Raw genomic sequence first — 18544 nt, 5'->3', positions numbered from 1 at the left:
GGTTTTGGTTTACGTTCATCTTTTTATTGAATCGTTCCACGGTTTTGGTTCACGTTCATCTTTTTATTGAATCGTTCCACCTCCGTCATTCTGACATGAAACATTGAATCCATCTTATAATGCTCTGAAGTAGCACATCCATTAAGTTTTGTTTATTATAATGCAGTTTTAGCCAAAGTTAAAAAAAGAACAGATCTGCATCAGCATAATGTCAGAATGTCTTAAAGGCACCTGTCAAAGAACGTCCTGACAGGGTTGGAAAACGAGCCTGAGTCCTGAGGAGCTGATTCCACGAAGTGGCATTTAGAGCAGTTGATGGTGGTGATGTTGAACTGAGAATAAATGTCAGCCATTGGATGTCTGACATGAAGAAAAGCCTCCTGTGGTTTTTAAATGTCTCCTAGTGAGGCCTCAACCTGATGTTCCAGTCTTATACCTACAGCTGGTACAGTCAATTAGATGATGGAGCCATTTTGTTTTACAGGGCCAATTATTTTTTTGAAATGAACCTAAATAATCACAGCTTTTCCCACCTTGTTGCTTCCACTCACATTATTAATCACATCTGTAGTCAGTGCCATCGGACAGAGGAGTCACTGTCATGGCTGCTTTGGTGCGATGCCCTCTATGAAAGCAAAGTGAGACAGATGACGCCTGTAGCAGATTGAACAGATCAGCATCACCCCCACAGATCCTCCACTCGGCTCATTCATTTCCCTGCTCATAGACCGTGTGATGAGGCTGTGTTGTTGGTACCGACATGTAGTCAAGACTACATTAAAACTGTGTGTTTCATCACACTCAGGTTACAGTAACTCTGAGGGAATGACTTTCTCTGGAAATCATGTCTTTTAAATGTCTTTTATTTTACATCACAACAAATTTCATAAACATTTCATAAGAATATCATTCAAATAGAATATTGTTCAGTACAGTACTGCTTGGAACAAGTCATAATACATGAAAATGTTGTGGCATCTAAAGGGCATTAAGAAAACTCCTAACATACATGTGTTGCATATAAGCTAATAAATGAACGTAGAAGGTGACAATATTTAAGGATTTGTTCTGATAGAATTGTACATTTAATAGTAAATATCCTGCTCACTCCAGCCTCTTGTTGTGCTGTAGGTTCGTGTTCATTTAGGTCATGATGGAGGAGCCATGTTTCTAGTTTGGAGCGATGCAGGATTGTTTGTTCTTGTTTAGAAGCTTTCACCTGTATAGTTACTGTATGACTGAAAACATGGTGTTATGTGAAACTAGAGGTTTTACTAGTGTGTGTATAAAAATATCTTTAAGCGACACAGGTTTGGTTGTTTTTTGTTCACAGACTTTCAGCTGTAGATTTAGAACTAAACACTGTTTTATTTCAAACTATCAGGAAACATTTAAGTCATCTTTCACCACAGGGTCGGAGGTTTAGAGGTTCTGGTCCTGGGTCTGAAACAATGAGAACCACATGAGCATCGTCATTAACGCACGTCATTAATATGGAAACTAATTTCTACAATGGCGTCAACATTTCGTCCTCTAGGAATTGAATCAATATTTCTCTAAACTCTCTGTATCTGTCCACATCGAAATGACTGTAGGATTCAATTATTACATACAAATATTCTGGTAATATTAAAAAGACAGAAGCTTAAAATTAAAACCTTTTTCCCACAGACAGAAAAGGTCTGAATTGTTGTCTGTCACATGATTGCTGTGTTTTACATGGTCCTTTCTGCTGCTCTGCTCTGAATGCTTGGAAATAAAAGTGGTGACAGATGCTTTTATTTATTTTATTAAGTGTGACCCGACTAAACTCATCACAGAAACTCTCCTCTGAGTGTAAATCAGAGCTTCTTCCATCTGTCTCTTCTTCTCTGTGACTTTTTTGACCGCCCTTGTCTTTTCTTGGCTCACAGTTTAATAGAAGCGTATGAATCATCTACAGTTTTAGTAAAAGTCCATTCTTGCTGCACATGTGACCGAGCCTTTTCACACGTTGTGTAGGCAGAATTAAAGCAAGCGAAGCCAATGAAGGCAGTGTGTGCTTTCTCTCTCCCTCTCTCTCCTCTGGTTTCCTGCCTCAGGCTCCGTGCTCCTCCGTTCTTACCGTTCACAGCAGGATGCAGCCCTTCTTCTTGACTTTGGTGGGCTGTGGGCAGAGCACGGCACGAATGGCCTCATCAAACACGGTCTTCAGACCACGCTGGGTCAGAGCTGAGCACTCCAGGTACTTCACTGCGTCTGTATGTGGAAATGAGGGCAGACAATGGCAATGACACACGGATACACAGGCTTCACAGCATTTACCCCAGCATCCCATCATACTGTACCACCTGCTCAATGATAACACAAGCATAGTGTGGCTGACCTATCTCCTTAGCCAGAGCGAGGCCCTGGGGGTAGGTGATCGGTGACAGCTTCTTCTCCTTCAGCTTCTCAATGGTTTCCTTCTCGTCCCTCAGATCCAGCTTGGTTCCCACCAGGATAATGGGAGTGGAGGGGCAGTGGTGGCGAACCTCTGGGTACCACTGTTAGAGGTGAGTGGAGACACACAGTGAAGGTCCTGTACTGTAAGTGTTTTAGGACTGATATGACTCAACTTTTTGAGTAATTGGATGAAGTCTTGATCAAAATCTTGACTTGATCTTGTTCTAATACACACAATCAGCCCTTCTTCATAAAGTCACGCTAAACCTTATGCAATACTCACAATGACGTTACATTTCATTAGTTTCTGCTCATCTCCAGTCATAAAAATCACGTAGAGATTGTATTTTAGCTGCTTTTATCCTGTAATCCAGGCCAAGAGTGTCATTTATATTGTTTAAATATGAATTTTCTTTAGTTTCATAAAAGCTTTATTAAACCCTGTCCTTCTGGCCTTTCTCTGCTATTGATCGTGACGAGTCTTGTAATGCTGTCTGATTAAAGACGGATGGACAGCATCTGGTCTACACTCCTCTGTGTCATTATGCTTTGTTTTGCTTGACATTTATCTGGGGCTCCTTGCTGTCAATAGCTGGTAACTTTAACATTAACACAGTGAAACACTAAAACCGATGAAGTAATGAGTGTGAAAAACAGAAACCATGCTTGAAGCCAGGAATTAATTTAGCAGGTTCCCAGAGATCCTGTGTTGTACACACAATACAGTTTGTTTTCATGGTGTGAAGTCTTAACTTTGGCCATTGAACAAATCCAGTGAAAATGCAGCAGCTCAACACAAGAAACCAAAAGAACATGTGAGGTAGTTTGAATGAACTGAAAGCTTGTATCTACAAGCCTTCAGTCAATCAAGAAATAAGTCAGGTTTTTTATGCACATCATTGGTCAAATTGATTGGAATTTACAGCCTTTGGGTGTTCACACAGGTCAGCAAATGATTTTAAATGCCAATTTTAATTGTATTTCATTAATAGTTTCTATTAGATAAATATACAATATTTTTTACGTTTACAATGTCCCACATTTCATGAAATAAACAGAAATAAAGTTAATTATAGCCGGTTTGTTCATTCACTTTCTTTACTAGTTGCAAGTTGAGGAACGTCATCAGACACATGACCAGTATTTACAGTACATGTACAGTAGGTGACCTGCTGACAGTGACTTGATAATGTTGTTCCTCATGGAGGAGACTCACCTTAGCTCTGACGTTCTCGTAGGACGCTGGACTCACAAGGGAGAAACAGATGAGGAAAACATCCTGCATGGACACAGTAGCATGAATTAAATGAGTTAAACCCACTTCTGTTTTTATAGTTTACAGTGTTATTTGACTATTAATTTATATATTCAAAACAGTCTGCAAACAATAAGTCTTGTTGTTGTTGTAATTACAATACTACTGTATTGTGTTATACTTATACATGCTATTTTTGTGCTAGTGTGAGAAAAAGGCTTCATGATGCTGAAGTGGTGGATTGTGCACTTTACCACCTGAGGCCACTGGAAAACCAACGCTTGTTGTCAGAAGACTGTAAAACTATAATACTATTGTGTTATAATACTAATTAACACTTCTCGATGATGATGATGATGATGAATGCCACTAGATGGTGCTGAAGGGAAAGGAATTAAAACCTGTGATTTCTAATTTCTGCTGATGTTTATTTGAACAGATGTAGCTGGAAGTAGCATTTTATTGTATTAAAATAGTCAAATGTGACAATCAGTTATTATAAAAGGTGATTTGTTGCTGAGCTGTAGAACTCCAGCTTTAACTCAGCGTCTCTAACTGTGATTACAGCTTCCTTGTCTGTCGTGCTGGTGGTATAATGTCGTCCTGTGGCAGGTGGAGCTGACTGTGTGGCTGAGCGTGTACCGTCTGTGGGTAGGACAGTGGGCGCAGCCGGTCGTAGTCCTCCTGTCCAGCTGTATCCCACAGGCCCAGGTTGACGGGCTTGCTGTCCACCATTACATTGGCAGAGTAGTTGTCAAAGCTGTGGGGAGCACGGAAGCTCAGCGATCAGTCAGTAAGACACACAGTGTCTTGGTGTCAGAATAATGTGGTTCATGCTTTTACTGATTTTTACTGATGTGTGTACTGTATGAGCAACACCGCCCTCGTGTGGTCACAGTAAAGCACAACAGCTTAAATTTAAACACACACACACACACAATACACATTCTATGTATTGTGTGTATAATACACAATACACATTCTGTGTATTGTGTATACACATAATACACATTCTGTGTATTGTGTATACACTTAATACACATTCTGTGTATTGTGTGTACATATGTGAAAGGTCAGTGAGCAGTGTGTCTGTGCCACTGACTTTGTTAATCAGTGGGACACAATTTATCATTGAGGGTTTTCTCTGTTTCTCAAGCAGCAATGAGATGAACAGACAGCATTTAAGCAACAACAGGTAAAAAACAACTAGTGTTTTTACCTTTTCACAGTCATTTCTTTGGTAAGTTTAGTCTCTTCTGTTTCTTCTCTGTAGTGTAACTGTATTTTAGGTGTGTGGTCTGTCAGTGTGTACATGTAAATGTAATGTACCTTCAGAAGGAGGTGCTTGTGTTGTACTTACACGGTAGGAATGTATTCCCCGGGGAAGGCGTTGGTGGTGTAGCTGATGAGAAGACATGTTTTTCCCACAGCTCTATAAAACACAAGAAACACAGATTTGATTGAAGCACAAAAGCAAATTTAAAGGCAAAACGAAAAGTTAAACGCATGTCATAGTTTCATCCCAATTTTAAATTTGTTTAAATAATGTTAAAATTTAAAACCAACTCTCAAATAAAAATCCCAAACATCTTTTGCTTGATGATCTGCTATTACTCACAATGTTCAGTATTTTTATTAACTGCACTGCAGCGATCTCGTTGGTGTTCCTGATAATACAGTATCTTTACACCTGGGAAATGACAAGGCTTAAAATGAATTCTTCTCCACGCTGTAATGTTAAATCCCTTAAAGCCAACTTGTTTGAGTGCACAGCTCGTCTCAGCGTCCACCGGCTGCGTGCAGCAGGAGATCAGGCGAGTTTTAACTGGCCTTGTTTTGATTTAGTTCCAGTTCTGCGCTGTCTGTGTCTCAACATCACATGGCAGATAAGATTCTAAGTAGTTGTGATGAGTTACCAGGTAAAAGAAGCTGTTTCCACATCAGATACGATCTCTGTTGTACTGTGGAATCAGTTATGGTTCTTACACTTACAGGTAAATGTCTGTTGACTGAACTGCTTGAAGACAAGTAAATCCAGACTGGGCACCAATTTTATGTGGTGCTTATTTCATGAGCTAATTATACAAAATCCCAATCACTTCTTTCTTCCACCACACTGGCTGAAAAAAGCTAAAAGCATATTTCCATTATGCACAAAGGGAAAACCCCAGTGTTTTAGTAATAAACATGCGATATCTATGGTTGGACCTAGTGATGAAGCAGAACACAGCCATGAAACCAGGCAGCTGAGAACAAATGATCCGTGCGCCTTTAAGATCTTCTCAGCAGCATAAAATAAATGAGTTCTACCGGTGTTAATGCAAGTGTCAGTGATTGTGTTTGGGACTCGCCTCTTTTTTTTGGTGTCATAGACAGAAACTACCGACACCATTTCTGGTATTTGCAGACACTTTCAGTTTTGTTTGCCAGTAATTTCTTGTATCTGCTGGTGCTGTTGATACGAATAAAAGAGGATGAACTGTTTTTTGACCTGTAGAAATGGTCTCAGTCGCTTCCGTGGAGTCGGGTGTTGTTACACTATGCTGCGATGTTGAAAAATGGCAGCAGCTTCTGTTCAAGTCCCGGTGACGCAGACCTGCGTGAGGAGCGAGAGGAACAGGGCGTCTGTTTGACCACAGCCGACCCACGGGTGAACCTTCACACAAGCCCTGTTTGAGCTTCAGAAGGTGCCCATCGTGAAGCACTGAAACCCGATGAGTCAACAGCAGAGTGAGCAGTTCAAAAAACGAGTTCCTGCTGTGCGACGGCCATGTTGAGTCTGCTGACATTTTACCACTTCTCCAAAAGGCAGGTTGAAGATGGTGACGGTGGTTCAGTTTCATGGTTTGGGACCAGGTTTGTAGTGTTACGGTTTAAGGACAAGAGGTGGATTTGTCAGTGACTGATAGAAGTCCTTGCGTGTGTGTGCGTGTGTGCGAGAAAAAGGAACCGATGCGTTTCAAAAGCATCAGTTCACAACAAAAACGGGAACTGCCAAGAAATAACGAGACCTCGACCTCTGAATTTTCCCTCTGCACCTTTTTTATCATAGTCCTGTGTTTAGAGGATCACAGCATTACGTCGCTGTCCCTGTTTTGATCTTCCTCCTCTGCACTCGTCATTTCTTTCTTTCCTGTACGTCACTTTTTTACATTATTTTTTAAGTGAATAATCAGGTTTAAAAAGCAACTACACTTTTGCTTTTCAATCCCACTACATACATTTTTCATCACAGCATACATTCATCGACTGTAGGTGGTAAACTGCTACTACTGCTGCTAAGCTAATTGCTAACACATTAGCCATCCAAGCACATGGTACAAATAAATGTACTGTGTTTGTAATATTATGTTATCTGTCATTTTATCACAGTAAGACTAGAGGTTCAGCTTTCTAATATTACATAATTTACAGTGCTACACTGCCCATTTTTTTCTTTCTTATGTATCAAATATATATATAAATATATAGATATATCTTATATATCAATATCAAAATCTACAACTTTCAGCTACACTTGTGTTTGTCAGGTAGATGTGGATGCAAATTTGTGAATTTAATTTAAAGATGATAAAAGTCTAACTTTGTCACTTTAAGCAAATTCCAATATATTATTCATTGATTTTCTTTAACCATGTTCATAGAACTGGGACCTCTTGGTCAAAGCCATGGTATTTTCTCAACATTCTCAACTTAAGAAATCCTGAACATCCTGAAATCCTCAGAGTTTTGTGCTTTTCATTAGGCAGAGTTTATCAAACCATCAGGTCAAACTCCTCACACTGAATATCAGCAGTTGGTATCCAGTCACAGGGAACTACACTTCCCTGTGACTCGATACCAACTTCTTCTTTGCTTCTGTTCTCTAAAAATACAATGTCCCTGTCACCTGGCAGATAAACACGCGTCCACATGTCCACGCGTCCACACGTCCACATGTCCACACGTCCACCCAAACCCGCAGTTTGTTTTAAGGTGTCAAAATAATGAAGTCACAGGCGCAGGGACCCAAGAGCGTAGCAGCGTGTACTGTACGAGTACTGTACGTATAGCACGTACCGTACCTACAGCTTGTACTGTACATGTAGCGTGTACTGTGCGTGTACCGTGCATACAGCCTGTACTGTACGTGCAGCGTGTACTATACAGCGTGTACTGTGCGTGTAACCTGTACGTGGAGTGTGTACTGTGCGTGTTGCGTGTACTGTGCATGTACGTAGCATGTAGCGTACGTGTAGCGTGTACTGTGCGTACAGCGTATACTTTGCATGTACTGTACATACAGCGTGTATTGTGCATGTAGCGTACGTGTAGTGTGTACTGTGCGTACAGCGTATACTTTGCATGTACTGTACATACAGCGTGTATTGTGCATGTAGTGTACGTTTAGCGTGTACTGTGCCTACAGCGTATACTTTGCATGTACTGTACATACATCGGTCGCCACAGACGCCTGGTAGACGCTGAAACAATAGAAGCTCGTGGCAGAAGTGACTCATGTCACCTCAGGCATGGAGTGATGGCGCCGCTGCTCATTCAGCAGGTGCCGAGCAGTCATTAAGTTCCCGTCCAAAGATGAGGACGGGGATTTTCATTCCATTTGTCGTTTTATAGTCGTGCTAAGCGCTTTTCAGCCTCCACCTCTGTCACTGTTTGACCAGGTGTGAACAGGTGGGAAGTCGGGCTCCAGTCGGGTTCTTTCATCTGCATTCTTCACATTACTTCCTCCACTTCTCACATTCTTCACAGCTCAGCGCAGGCAGCGGGTTCAAAGCAGAAATGGGAGGAGTCTGACTGAAATCTGGGCCAAGTCCTGGAGCTCGACCAAAGCATCAGAAGCCACGAGGCCACGATTCCTAAAATATGAAGTCAAGCTTGAAAATCAGGACGCTGGAACACGGTTGCTACAGTAGAACCTTAATGTCAAACCCTGTGGATCGTTCCGTACTTGCAGTTGCAGTTAAATTAATTCTTCACCTCTTGCCATCGTCTTTTATGTTAGACTGAACATGGTAAATAGCGCTCTGGTGTTGATGCCTCCAGGTGATCTCAGAACCAGCAGCTGAGTAAACCCTGGTGACCCACAGGTTGTGTGTGTTCGCACACTCACTACACACCAGCAGACTCGCAGCGCGTCGCCTGTTTTCTACCTGTAGCTGCTGCAGTTGCAGCCGCTTTTCTGCTCTTTCCTGATCTCGTACAGAAACGACGACGCACCTTCCTCTTCGACGCTTCCTCTCTCATGACAACTGGCCCTCAAGCCCCACCTTCACAAGTGCTTTTCTGTAGAGAGAACCCTGTCCAAACCTGTCCCCTGTGATGGGCATCGTCACGTTAAAGTGCTGTAAAGGACAAACAGAAACCTCTGTCCTGTGCTCTGCTCTCTTTCTCCTTTGTGACACTTGAGGCATGTTCTTCTACAGCAGCCTTTTATTCTTAGCTGGCGGCACTAGCACATTTCGCTGCATGTTGAGGCCTGCGCCGCTCCAGCATCAGCCCCGCTCTGACCCAGCCTGTCAAACCGCTCCACGCGTGGCGCTGGACGAGGCCTCTCAGCGGGTCAGAGGGTGCGAGCGCTCCGTCAGCGGCCGTCACTGCGGAAGTTGCTCAAGTCTGTTCACGCCAAGAAGCAAGCGGCGCCGCTCGACTGTTCCTGAGCCTGGGGCCAAACGTGCATCAGCTGAACGTGAACGCAGCCCGGTTCGACAGCGCGTAGGTAAAGTAGAAGCAGAATCATACCCATCTCCCACGACCACACATTTGATGGCCTGCATCCTGTTCCGCTCGGCGTCGTCGGTGCTCTTCGCGCTGACAGAAACGGACTCGAGGAGGAAGGTGCAGAGGCGACGATCAGCACGCAGCTACAGGAAACTGTTCCACACCTCCCTCCCTCGCTCGCTCGCTCGCTCGCTCGCTCCCCTCCCTCGCTGCCCCTTTTCTCTGCCTTCGCTTGCACACATCTCTGCTTCCTGTTTTCTCTATTTCAACTCTTTTAAAGCAAGTGTGCAAATGGTGTAAGAGACGGTTTAAATGGGCTGAATTGTGCAGAGAAGTTTCTGTTGTAACTCGTGACCTGTGAAACTGATGTAACATGAGGGATGTGTTGCTGTAACAATAGCGCGTCCTCATTTTGAAAGCTTAAATGTAGGTTTAACACAGCCAGGCCACTTTATTAGGTACAGACACCTGTTAACACTAGCTCATAATTCTGCTTCAACAAGTTATATTTGATTAGAGCTCATTGAAACTGTCAGAAAGCTGATGATTCAACAGCCGCTGCTGTAAAACAGTAAAGCTTTAAACGTGTGTTTGTGTTTCTACTTACTGTAAGTAAGACATAGTAACGTCACACAGTTGCCTTTGAACCACAGTAACGGCACCTGTGGTTTCAGGTTTTTACCACTAGGTGGCAGCTTTGCTTCATTTCTGGATAACTGAGCGGCTGATTCTTCGTGTCTTTGACAATTGTGACTACTTTGAATCTTGTTTTTTAATCAGTCTTTGTGCAGACGGTGTTTTTCAGTAGTGATGGTGTGGTAGTTTCTACTACTTGGTTCTGTTAGTACACAGCCGTCAGAACCCAGCAGCAGAGGTAATGAGTCAGGAGGTCACTGCTTTCCTCACCGTCTGATGCGATTCTTCACTGTTACAATTTTCCTCCTTGCGTGAAGTGAGTTTCGTAACCTGATTTCACTGATCTCATTTCAACACCGTCTCCCTGTCACCTTTTGTAGGAGGTTCTGTGTGATGCTTTCTGACTTCACGCTGCTCTACGCTTGACGCAGTGATGGATGAGGAAGAGGAGGGGTCAAGAGAGACCACTGACTTCACTGAGGCGCCAGCGCTCTGTTTGCTGAAGCAGCCTGCGTATGTTGACGTCCTCACACACTCGCTTTGCTGTTGTGCCTTTCTCTCTTTCATTCTTGGATATAAATGACTTATTGCCAAATGGGTAAGAACTGCTTTGCTTTTCTTCATGTGTCATTTCATAAAAACGATTTAATTATTCTACATGCAAGTAAACATTTAGTTTAGTTGTAGCAGTGTTGTGGTATTGTGTTTATTGCTATTTTAAATCAGAGTCCAAATTTGTGGTTACAAAATCAATGGCTCTTAAAAAAGATAATGAACTCTTTTTCGGTTATTAGCTCCATTGTTCTGGGTGAAGCGCTTATCGCCATCTGCAGGGGTCACTTATCACTGGTCTAAGCTGGAATAGGGAAGAGCAAAGAACCACTCAACCAGCACCAGTTCTGATATTCATCCATGACTTGTGTTTGATCAGACATTTGAACAATTCATTATAATATAGAAGCATAAACTAAACTAAAGAGGACTGATGATAAACGATATCATCATGTTTCACAACGTAACAAAGTAAACGAGGAAACGTGAGGAAGTGGACGTGCTGTCAGATCATTCCCACCAAACTCCCTCAGGTCATGGGTGTTTAACTTGGTGTCGCGCTCATTAAAGATGGATGGAAACGGGCCAGAACGCCAGAGATGCTGCAGCTCAGCAGCTCTGACTGATGCGTGTTTACGATCAGATGAAGACAAGCACAGACAGCATGACTTACACAGAGGAAGGTCAAATGCGCTGCAGATTGGGAAAATTAAACATTACTTTACATTTGAGCCACTTAGCAAATGTGAGAAAAGGAAATAATGATAACAAAACTAAAAGTTTGATATGACTTGTCAGACGTGTCTATATTAATATTTTATGTCACTTGGGTTTTACATCTGTTCCAAATGTAAAAAAGTCTTTCTGGGTTCATACTGCACAGTTGCAGGGCTGCATTCATGTCAGGTAAACACCAGGTTACTGACTGAGGGTTCAGAGCTGCCTCACGCTCAGGGAGGCTTGAACATCTGGAGCAGCTGGGAATCCAACCACCAACCCAGACAGAACACGTTATTGAGCACTTGTCTCTCCTCTGACCCTCTGTGCGGCTACAAAAAGATCCTGTGTGATTTCTGCATACACATTTTATTAGACGTGTTGAAGGCGTAAGAGAAGATTTTCAGCTGGCTTTTCACACAACACATTCTTCCCACTAATGCATTGTCTCATAACTTATAAAACATGACTATAACATAATTGCTTGTTTCAGTGAAGGCGCATGGGAACATGTTGTTATGAGCCAGATTTGGAGCCACTGAGGGTTCAAACTGGAACCTTTAACATTATCATTAGGATGTGAACTTTATGGGAACAAGGTTAAGGTTTTATTAACCTTGGATTTTTCGTTGTGTATTTAAGGTGTTTCTAGCAGACAGGTGTGAACCTGTGACTTTTGCAGATCCAGATTTAAGGAACTGTGTGGTGTGAAATAATGTTACAGAGGCGTCAATAGTTAGTAATCAAATGAACGTAGATGTTGATGGAACATGACGGACACGGAATCTTGGGTGACGTAGCGTTATAGTGTAACTTTAGAAGCATTTTGTTGTGAATGACATGAAGTCAGACGGTCGTCGGAGTAGGAATAAAACTTCTTCACGATTTTATATATAGACACGCAGTATTTACATCCCTCTGGTTGAATGAGTGATTCTCAAGAAATGCATTAATGGTGGTGAGGAGCTGCAGCGAGCAGATATATTAAGAAAACCACAACCACCTGTGTCACATTCAGCTTCCAGGGAAACCACTTTTCCCTGTTTAGTTCTTCACAGTAAACAGGTTAAAAAGGGTAAAAATATACAAAGCAGCACAAGGTGACTCCAAAACAAAAAACGTTCATAGACGCAGACTCAGAACCAGACACTGAGTTCTGTACTGTAGGTGATCTGAATATGATGTCAAGGCAGTTTAGTGAGATGATTGTTAACGTGAAGAACTGACCTTTGAGTTGGAGATACTCCTTAAAACTGTGATTACATTGTTACATTATTCCAACAGTTTCCTCAGATTTTACAGCCGAGGAGAAGATGGAGATTGAGAACATTAAGACGTATAAGAAGGATCTTCTGGATGATATCCAGGTACGTGCACCTACAGGGTTCACTCTGGAGCTAAAAAGACCCTTTGACTTTTATTATTGTGAAGACGCATTTGTTTAGTTTATTCTTGTATTTTCCTGTCTAGAAGCTAAAGCTGGAGATAGACAGCGTGATGGCGGAAATACTCAACTTTGAATCTACAGAGGAAAAGTGAGTTAAACTCACACCTGCTCAAACAGCCACAAACTGACCTCACCTTCACCTTCACATACAGTTCTCACACACTGAACATGAGCACCTACATAAGAGGAACATTACTGAAGCAGTAGCTAAAGGCACCTGTGAACTTAAAGGATTGTGTGCTTGTTGTTACTCCTCCTGCAGCAAAACAGCTGAGAAGAGCAGAAGGTTCTCGAATGGAAAGAAGAAATTCAACATGGACCCTAAAAAGGTGAACTCACAAGAGTGTGTGCATGTAACAGATTATTAAAATACAAGCAACCGAGAGACTGTGGGTTGAATGAATCAGCTTAGTGCATCAACACAGATAACATGAACGCTGAACGCTTTGGTAAAAACCTACAGCGTATCTCACCATGCGGCTCCTTCACATGAACTTTACAGGCGGCAGCTCATGCTTGTCACTGAGTGTGGACTTCCTCCCACTCAACCACACACTGTGAGAAATGACTGACAGGCTCACAGTTTCAGTGGTTTTAGCAGCAGGTCAAACTTCGTACTGTAGTGAAGGCAGATGTTTGCAACGACCAATACAACATAAGCAGGAAAATGTTACAGGAAAAAGAAAAATGTACCATAGTGGATGATGTCAACTCCTGAACCTGGTATATTTTCTTTATTTTACCCTGACATAATCTATAACGACATGAAAGTCAACGCACTAAATGCACCAACACGTCCAATGTCAGACGTTTGGGTTTTTGCTTTAGAGGATATCAGCTGTTCCTGAGTGGGATATACTTGTCTTTTTTTGACAGCACATGTATTTAGAATCAACCCTTCCTCTTAACCCGTGTGACGGAGAAAAAGGAAGAGAAACTAAATTTAAGGAATTGGAATAACAGAAGCTGCAAAATTGCTCGGTCTTATTGAGTCGGGATGAGATCACCGTGAAACTGAAGACTTTTAACCACAGCGTGTCATAAGCTGACAACTTTGTTTACCTGCGCACGTTCAGCTGTTGTTGTGGAAATCGAAGAGAGCGCAGGCATATAAGTCGTCCACATTAGACTAATGCACTTGGTTGTTTTCATGCAGGGCATCAATTACTTGGTGGAAAATAAACTGCTGGACGGAGATGCTCGGTCCATTGCAGAGTTTCTCTACAAGGAGGAGGGACTCAACAAGACGGCCATTGGTGACTTTCTTGGGGAAAGGTGAGAATGAGGGGAGAAGAGTTTGTGATGGTGATGAGCCGTAGAATTGGTTTAGAACTTTACTGTGAAGTAAAGGAGAACGAGACAGAGGATGGAAACGCACCTGTAGAGAATGGGCAGGAAAGAGTGAAGGACTGGTGGAGGAACAGGTCCAGAGGCATTGGATCACACGCACAGTGCTCTCCTCTGGCTCACGAGTCCCTACTTTGACCCACAGGGAGGATCTGCATCTTCAGACGTTGAAGGCGTTTGTAGAGCTGCACGAGTTCTCTGACCTCAACTTGGTCCAAGCTCTCAGGTGAGTTGTCTTTATCAGGAACCGCCCCAAACAGCGCGGTATGTGTCGAAGCTGCTACTGACCCAAGCGTTGGGAAACAATCAGAACGCAGAAGGAGACACTGAGCTGAACTCCTATGACTGCAGAACCTTAAACACGGATGTGAATGATTAGAAGGTGCAGACTTTGTGTCACTGGGCAGCAGTGGCTGTTCACACAGCAGCCACAAAGCATCAGGTTGTGTGTGAGTGCGCAGTCACTGAACAGGAGAGATCAGAGGAGATGAACATGTCGTCATGCTGTCGTGTCTAATGGGACATTTTGATACAAATGAGGAGAACTGAAGTGAAACCACAGTAGCACTTCCAGGTTCTGTTCCGAAATGAGAAAAGCTCATTCAAAATTCTGCCAACGTTAGTAAAGTCAAGCCTTTGTCAAGAATATGTCATGATGTCATCAGCACATGACTGAGTTTTATTTTAGTTTTAGGTTTTATTAATACTTAATGTTAAGATCACGAAACCTTGAACGTTTCAGGTAGGAACCTGAAGGGAAAGTGTTGACGAGGACAGTAGATAATATAGATATATAGATAATATACAAGTAGTAGTACAATCGTAGTAGTAGTAGTACTGTAGTAGTAATAGTAGTAAGGCTGTAGTGGTAAAGTCATCACTTGGGAACTTAGCCCCTTCGTCCAACACAAAGCTTCCTGTCAGGGTTCTGGTTCTGGGTTTATTTGTTTGTCAGCCGTATATAAACGGGCTCATGTATCATGTGGTGGCGCCACAGACAGTTCCTGTGGAGCTTCCGTCTGCCCGGTGAAGCCCAGAAGATCGACCGCATGATGGAGGCCTTCGCCACGCGCTACTGCGACTGCAACGCCCTCGTGTTCCAGTCGACAGGTGAGCTTCGCGTCCACCTGCGTCTTCCTCACCGTGGTTAATGTGACCGCACGCGTACGAGGCGCTGGTTTTGACTGACAGCTTCTTCTCACTGACCTTCGTTGACTTTTATGCTGCAGTTTTGGTACTTTTACACATGTGACGTCCAGTGATTCTTTGTGTGTACATGTTTTGACTCCAGACACATGCTACATCCTGTCCTTCGCCATCATCATGCTGAACACCAGCCTCCACAACCCCAATGTGAAGGATAAGACCACCCTGGAGCGCTTCATCTCTATGAACAGAGGCATCAACAACGGGGAGGACCTCCCCAACGATCTGCTCTCGGTGAGAACGTCCAGCCAATCGCAGGGTCCATACGTGTGACTGACGCATGTGAACCACTACTTTACTTTCACAAATGTATGTTGTGTACATTTGGTTGAAAACGTGCTTCTGGGACCAGACTCACAGGCAGCTCTGGAGGTTTCTGACTGGTAGACAAGGGACCACAACACGATATTTGATTATGCACATGTGCTCCGTTTGGTTTCTCCGAGAACCTGCTTCAGACATTACCACTAGTTTCCGTACAGCACTTTAGTGAGAAACGCTCATGCAAAACCACGTCGCAGTGTCCTCACGCCCAGGTCAGTCTGGACGAGCAGACGCGGAGGCTGCAGTGGGGCTGATTAAGCTGTTCCAGGCTGAGCGCTGGAGCTGCCGCTATGATTCAGGGTCAAAATGTACTGTTTGTGCAGCTGATACAATAGCAGTGATGTTTCTAACTGATTCAACTGTTTTCTGCTCAGAAATTGTTTGAGAGCATTCGCAATGAGCCTTTCAAAATCCCAGAGGATGATGGGAATGATCTGACTCACACCTTCTTCAACCCTGACAGAGAAGGATGGCTCCTCAAACTCGGTAAAATCTCTCTCTGGAAATAACTTTTGTGTTTGCTTGGGCTGCAATCCATCCATATAGTGTCTAATAACAGGAAAGTAAAGAGGAAGCAGCACGAAAATGGCCCAATAATGGAGAGTACACTGGAGTGCTACATGCAAAGCACACAACATACAGTAACTGGGAGAGTTATTGGCTTTGGTTGGTTTGAAGAGAAGTGACAAGTTTAAAGGATGTGTCTGTTTCCGCTGAGAATTAAATTAGAATATTTTGCCGTGTGTGTGTTACAGGAGGCCGAGTGAAGACGTGGAAGAGGCGCTGGTTCATCCTGACTGACAACTGCCTCTACTACTTTGAGTTCACCACTGTAAGCAACAAGCTGCCATTTTGTGTCCATCCGGCATTAGAGACTAGTTAGAGTCCTAGCAGTCATTTTTATCATGGAGAAATTAACTTTAACTTCAACGCTGCTGTATTTTAATACAGTAAAAACAATGACATTTAAACCACAGATGTGGCTGATCCAAAACCTTAGTTATATATTACGAGGCCTGCTGCAGACAGACAATGAAGCAAAGCATCGTGAAGTATCCTTTACCTGACTTAGTGTCTCTGTGTCACTGTTCACAGGATAAAGAACCCAGAGGAATCATCCCTCTAGAGAATCTGTGCGTGAAAGAGGTGCCACATCCTCGTAAACCAGTAAGAACCACTCACCTTTACACCCAACAAGCCAAACGAATGAGTCACTAATGGGGAGTTTCTGACAGACAGACAGCGGTACTTTAGGTAACAACATCTAAATATAGATTTGGAGATGAAGACTGATTGTTTCATCTGATGTCATAGTACTGTCTGGAGCTGTACAACCCCAACAGTCGAGGCCAGAAGATCAAAGCCTGTAAAACGGAGACAGACGGTAGAGTGGTGGAGGGAAAACACCAGTCGTACACGATCTGCGCCTCCACCGCTGAGGAGCGAGACTCCTGGATCGAGGCCATCAGGTCAGACTGCACTGCAGCCACACTCCTCCTACTCCTGTGTGCAGTGAGTGGTGAGCATCTGAGAACATCTGTCCACATCCAGTGTCACAGCTGGGTGAAGTCAGGTGTGGTCTGTTGGAGATCAGATTAGTGCTTCACTGTAGTATTAGAGGTTGTGCCGCACAGGATGTGAAAGCGTGTTTACCAGCAGTTAGCAAACAAGTTCGGACTGTAGTAACAATCAGGATCAATCGTCTAAAGCCTCGAACACAAACAAGCTGATTCCATTAGAACCCACCATGACGTCTGTGTCACAAAATACCACACATTTGGCCAGAGACGTGATGCACATGGTTCATATCCTGTAGAAATGGGTCTGGTTTGGTTTTAACACCAGAAATCATCATCCGCTTGCTGCTCAGCGTTACGCTATATTTACTCCACCTAATTTGCTACAGAAATCTCATGAACTTTTTTTATTTCTGTAAATGGACTGATGGTGAGTCACTACATTTATGACTCATTCTGGCCACAGCATCCTTGATCTGCAATGATTCACAACGGAAACATGGTTCTCTGCAGAGAAAAAGCTGAGAGCAGCGCTGCGTTAGCTGTTCATGACGCCAGTGTCCTTTCTGCCACAGAGCGAGTATCACCAAAGACCCGTTCTACGACCTGGTGTCTGTGCGTAAGAAGAAGGTGATAAACCAGGCCCCTCAGGACTGAGGCCCCTTTCAGCTGGATTAAGAGCTGCAGAGAGGACAGTGGAGTCCAGACGCTGATACTGGTTTTTCAGGCTGAGAATTGCGGTAGTTCTTTTTCCACTTCTCCTTTTGCAGAACCAGCTTAATGGCGTCGAGGGTGAAAAATGTAAACTCACTTGTGTAGCTCTCATTGTGAGCATGAACAATGCACTGATGACAGATTTTGTGGGGAAGACGTAGATTTTGTATTTGTCTGTGTACAGATGTGTAGGTGCTGCGCGTTTATAATCTCCTGCTGTGACAGGACTGTCGCTCTGTGTTGGATGCAGCTCTGTGGATCAGGAAGACAAGGAGGCGCGGTCACCGTTGGTAATAACGCCTTCCTTCACAGGCTCAGGGTTCACACCGTAACAACCTTGCCTCTACGCTTCAGGGCATTTAATGTTCATTTCAACGGTGTGATTTTAAGATTGGTGCCTATGAAAAAATTTCGGTTTCTACCTTTTTACTTACTACTTTACTATAATCTTTATAGAATGAAAGGAATCACCTTGAAACGTCTGCATTTCTAAACATTTCACTTTTTGTGCAATACTGTAAATGTAACGAGTTTAATGTAAATACCTTGTTGCATGAATGTAAGTAATGTGTTTGATGTAAAAAGTGTTTTAATGATATTTAATAAAGTATTTGAACAACTTCTAGACATTAAAGACTGCATCCTGTTGTTTTCAAGAATAAATTTGACAGCTGGGTTTTTGCTTCA

The 18544-nt window shown here is 43.1% G+C and overlaps 2 protein-coding genes across 4 annotated transcripts; one reads left to right on the top strand and one right to left on the bottom strand.

The window, feature by feature from the left end:
* Positions 1–847: 847 nt before the first annotated feature.
* rac2 (Rac family small GTPase 2) lies at positions 848–9578 on the bottom strand. 2 transcript variants are annotated; one of them, XM_029161065.3, is made up of 7 exons: positions 9419–9577; positions 5040–5111; positions 4322–4439; positions 3641–3703; positions 2366–2525; positions 2105–2238; positions 848–1443 (listed from the first exon to the last, which is right to left on the bottom strand). In XM_029161065.3, exons 1-6 carry the CDS (start codon positions 9451–9453, stop codon positions 2108–2110), a joined length of 579 nt encoding a protein of 192 aa, XP_029016898.1. In that variant the 5' UTR covers positions 9454–9577; the 3' UTR covers positions 848–1443; positions 2105–2107. The 2 variants fall into 2 exon arrangements, with proteins under 2 accessions (XP_029016898.1, XP_029016904.1); XM_029161071.2 differs by lacking the exon at positions 848–1443 and having other exon boundaries at positions 2178–2238; positions 2362–2525; positions 9419–9578.
* Positions 9579–10120: 542 nt separating this feature from the next.
* LOC114861578 (cytohesin-4-like) lies at positions 10121–18544 on the top strand. Of its 2 annotated transcripts, none has more exons than XM_029160983.3 (14): positions 10121–10271; positions 10414–10546; positions 12587–12669; positions 12773–12837; positions 13012–13078; positions 13906–14024; positions 14242–14322; positions 15094–15206; positions 15388–15536; positions 16001–16112; positions 16382–16458; positions 16722–16793; positions 16941–17095; positions 17719–18544. In XM_029160983.3, exons 3-14 carry the CDS (start codon positions 12616–12618, stop codon positions 17798–17800), a joined length of 1146 nt encoding a protein of 381 aa, XP_029016816.1. In that variant the 5' UTR covers positions 10121–10271; positions 10414–10546; positions 12587–12615; the 3' UTR covers positions 17801–18544. The 2 variants fall into 2 exon arrangements, with proteins under 2 accessions (XP_029016816.1, XP_029016807.1); XM_029160974.3 differs by having other exon boundaries at positions 10414–10631.

Source organism: Betta splendens, chromosome 1, assembly GCF_900634795.4.
Source record: "Betta splendens chromosome 1, fBetSpl5.4, whole genome shotgun sequence".
NCBI lineage: Eukaryota > Metazoa > Chordata > Actinopteri > Anabantiformes > Osphronemidae > Betta > Betta splendens.
This window is presented reverse-complemented; position numbering and strand designations above follow the sequence as displayed.

Bases quoted from the DNA above. Each gene is read 5' to 3' on its own strand.
- LOC114861578 (XM_029160974.3), top strand. The intron at 14,323-15,093 runs GTGAGTTGTCTT...GTGGCGCCACAG, and splicing joins AACTTGGTCCAAGCTCTCAG to ACAGTTCCTGTGGAGCTTCC. The intron at 16,113-16,381 runs GTAAAATCTCTC...TGTGTGTTACAG, and splicing joins AGGATGGCTCCTCAAACTCG to GAGGCCGAGTGAAGACGTGG.
- rac2 (XM_029161065.3), bottom strand. From the start codon at position 9,453: ATGCAGGCCATCAAATGTGTGGTCGTGGGAGATGG. The intron at 5,112-9,418 runs GTATGATTCTGC...TGTGTTTTATAG, and splicing joins TGTGTGGTCGTGGGAGATGG to AGCTGTGGGAAAAACATGTC. The intron at 3,704-4,321 runs GTACACGCTCAG...GTGTCCATGCAG, and splicing joins CACTGTCCTACCCACAGACG to GATGTTTTCCTCATCTGTTT.